This window comes from Glycine max, chromosome 14 (assembly GCF_000004515.6).
Source record: "Glycine max cultivar Williams 82 chromosome 14, Glycine_max_v4.0, whole genome shotgun sequence".
Lineage (NCBI taxonomy): Eukaryota > Viridiplantae > Streptophyta > Magnoliopsida > Fabales > Fabaceae > Glycine > Glycine max.
The window spans coordinates 10,408,951-10,412,535 of NC_038250.2; the positions used below are offsets into that span (position 1 = coordinate 10,408,951).

The following is a 3,585-nucleotide window of genomic DNA, read 5'->3' on the forward strand; positions in this document are numbered from 1 at the left end:
CATTATTCTTTTATATAATTACACGTTGACCATCAATTATAAACACCCCTCTAATTCTCCATTCATATCAATCCCCGTCTAACTTAGAATTAAATTGTAAAATCTTCTATAATGGTTTTTGCTAACCTCTAAATTATCAATTAAAAACGGAAATTCAGCAGAGATACCCAATTCCTTCTTTTACTTCATTGATGAATGCTTTAAGGACACTAATCAGTGGCGGAGCCAGAAAAATTATAAAGTCTGGACAAAAATTTAAAGATAGCAAATTCACATTGTATATAATATGTAAATAGTAATCAATCAAAATAAAAGAGACTCGTCATTTTGTCAACAAAAATATAGTTTAAAATAAAAGAGATAAACATAATCTTACAATAGCGGGTTAAATAAAATTACGTGGCAAGTGTCCTTTTCGAGACTTCTTTGCGGTAAATGTTCGAATAATATCAATATCATCAAGCGACTTGAATATCTCCCGCTCGGTGTAACATACCATCAAGTCATTGAACTTATTGCGCAATTTAGACTTGATAATCTTCATTGCTGAAAAAGCTCTTTCAACGGATGCTGTCGACACCGGCAATATCAAAGCTAGCTCAATAAGTTTATAAACCAATGGAAATACCAAATGTTTCTCAGTTTGAACCATCTTCATAGCCAAACTTTGAACATCTTCACAAGTGGAAAAAGAAGCATTTCTTCTCACTTGAAGCACATAAGTTTCAAGTTAATCCCTAATTGTTCCTCCGTCATCATCAGAAAAGTCTGCATGATAAATATCAGCAAGACAAGCAAGCTTATCAACATCAAACTTGGAGAAAGAGTTCTTGGGGTCAAGACATGAGAAGCAATCAAGTATAATGTTACTTCCTTCACTAAAGCGGTGATCCATCTCCACACATATTTTATCAATAGCAACATAAAAAATCTTTGCACGGTAATGATGAAGATTAGTGATAGTCCTCCCTTCTGCTCTTGAACGACCCTGAACCGGTATTTCGTCATCCATATTTGGTACCGGAATACTTTTAGCTACACAAAATCCTTGGACATCGGCAAAAAAATTATTCCAGCCACTCTCTCTCATTGTGCCCAACCGAGCTTTGACAACATCAACTAATTCCATGGCATTCACAATATTAAGATCTTTTCTTTGCAATACATTTGAAAGCTCGTTTGTGATACCAAACAACTTTAACATTAACCTCAAAATAAAAGCAAATTTAAAGCTCTCCATTTTTTCTATCAAACCTGCTGCTTGAGATGGTCCACGTCCATCTTCATCAACCATACTAAGCACCTTTAACACGGAGGACCACATTTGATCCAAACGAAGCAATGTAGTATGATGTGAACCCCATCTAGTATCCCCGGGTCTAGTGAGACTAGATGATTGGTGTAAGCCCCTTCCTCTAGATATCTCACCACTCTCAAGTTTATTTAAAATATCTTTGTGTTGTGCCTCTGTCAAAGCATCCCTCCTCTTACAAGATGCACTTGTTGTATTCACAATCAAGGTGATGTACTCAAAGAAATCATGAATAGATGAGCAACTACTAGTAACAGACACAACAACCAATTGCAAACGGTGAGCATAACAATGGACATAGAAAGCATAAGGATTTTCATCTAGAATTTTTCTTTGCAAACCATTAAATTCACCTCTCATATTTGAAGCTCCATCATATCCTTGCCCTCGTATCCTTGAAATAGATAATGTGTACTTATTAAGAATACCATAAAGAGCATCCTTTAATGACTTAGATGAAGTATCTGTGACATGATGTAGAGCAATAAATCGTTCCACAACATTCCCTTTGTCATTCAAAAACCTAAAACAAATTCAACCAGTTTACTTGGCGGCATAGAGAGTAATAGGTAATGAAAATTGGAAATTGGAAAATACAACTACTAACCTCAACATCACCGCCATTTGCTCTTTGACGGATATATCACGTGACTCGTCAATAAGCACGGAGAATTGTCTATCACCAAGCTCTTCCATAATCACCTTGGTAACTTCATGTGCACAACACGTTGCAAGCTCCTTTTGAATGTCACCGCAAGTCATTTTGCAATTTTTTCCACCACGGTCAAAAGCATCCCTCACTTGTTCATTCTGAGATTTTACCCAATCTACCATCTCTCTAAAATTGCCCTTATTTAGCGAAGTAGAGGATTCATCATGGCCACGGAAAGCCATGCCTTGTGCTATGAGATATCTTGAACAATCTAAAGAACAAGTCAAACAAATCTTATACAATTCTTCTGATTCCTTGGTTGCTTTAGCAAACTTACTTGTCACACTTTGTCTTTGATTATTATAATCATTGTAGTGCTTGACACATGAGTTGTGCAAACTATTATGACTACCAACATGACCTTTCAAGCCTTGAGATGCATGCTTCCAATCTCTATATCCGCTTTTAGTGAAGACTTCAAAACCAAAGTGCTCGGCCCTCCCGGGTTGCTTAAATAGAAAACAATAAAAACAATAAGTTGCATCCTTTATCTCACTGTATTCTAACCATGTATAATTCTTATACCATGATTTACTAAATGCTCTTTTAACACTTCCAAATTGAGTACGAGGAAAGTTTGACAAATCTGGTTGCATTGGACCCTTCAATATATATGCCCTCCTCACTTGGTCTTGAATATCCGGAGCATACTCATTAATTTGTTTCCTACGACCTGGATCACGCACAATCTCATTTGGATTAAACTCATTAACCACATTATTAAGTGGTGGTTCTAATTCAGCTTCCGGTTGCACAACATTCACATTCTCAATATTTTCTCTATCAACCAAAAATCTCCTCATATCTGAAATAAAGATAAAATAGTTACAAAATTGTAGCAAAGAAAATTTTAGTGTTTGCAATTGATATATTAGAAAACTCTTTTGCAACCATGTATGTAGTGCAACACAAAAGACCAAAAAGAAATTATTAACTTAAGCAATCAAAAGTCTTTTCCTCTAAGCTTTTTTCCATATTAGAAAAGCAAAAAAAAAAGGGAATAAAATATGACTTTTTCTTCTTCAATAAACGTGCTCTTAGTGGGGAAGAAAAAGAAAAAGTGTCCACTATGACTCTATGAGTTCACTGTTCACACTTGAAAAATGGAAGAAAAATTAAAGAACACGGAAGTATCACAACAAACAAAAACACTTTCCATCTTAATCACTTTTATTTTTCCTAACTTACCTTACCTGCGGCTGCTATGGGATTATGGAAGAGAAGACGGCGACCACGGCGCGAATAGGAGGAAATATTCCGAGTCGGCGAAGGACGCAAGAGAAGACACACAGGAGAGAATGAGGGAGGCGACGGCGACGGAGGGAGTTGGAGGAACTGCCCACTGTTGGATTCTAAGAGACGGAAACTTTCCGTTTCCTTTTTCCTCTTTCTTTTTTTTTAAATTTTATTTGTTTTTTAAGACTACTCCTCAAAATATTGGGCTTGTAACCAAAAAAAATGCCTAGCTGAGCCCGGGCATATGCCCCTGCTGGCCGCATGGTAGAACCGCCACTGACACTAATTAACATTCATATATTAATTATTGACATTTTTTTAAGTG

General features: G+C 36.3%; 1 protein-coding gene across 1 annotated transcript; it reads right to left on the reverse strand.

The window, feature by feature from the left end:
* Positions 1-249: 249 nt before the first annotated feature.
* LOC102660685 (zinc finger MYM-type protein 1) lies at positions 250-3,235 on the reverse strand. The gene is given in 2 exon segments (XM_014766690.2): positions 250-1,835; positions 1,920-3,235. Coding segments are annotated over 2 exon segments (2,358 nt in total). The 5' UTR covers positions 2,828-3,235; the 3' UTR covers positions 250-385.
* Positions 3,236-3,585: the final 350 nt, after the last annotated feature.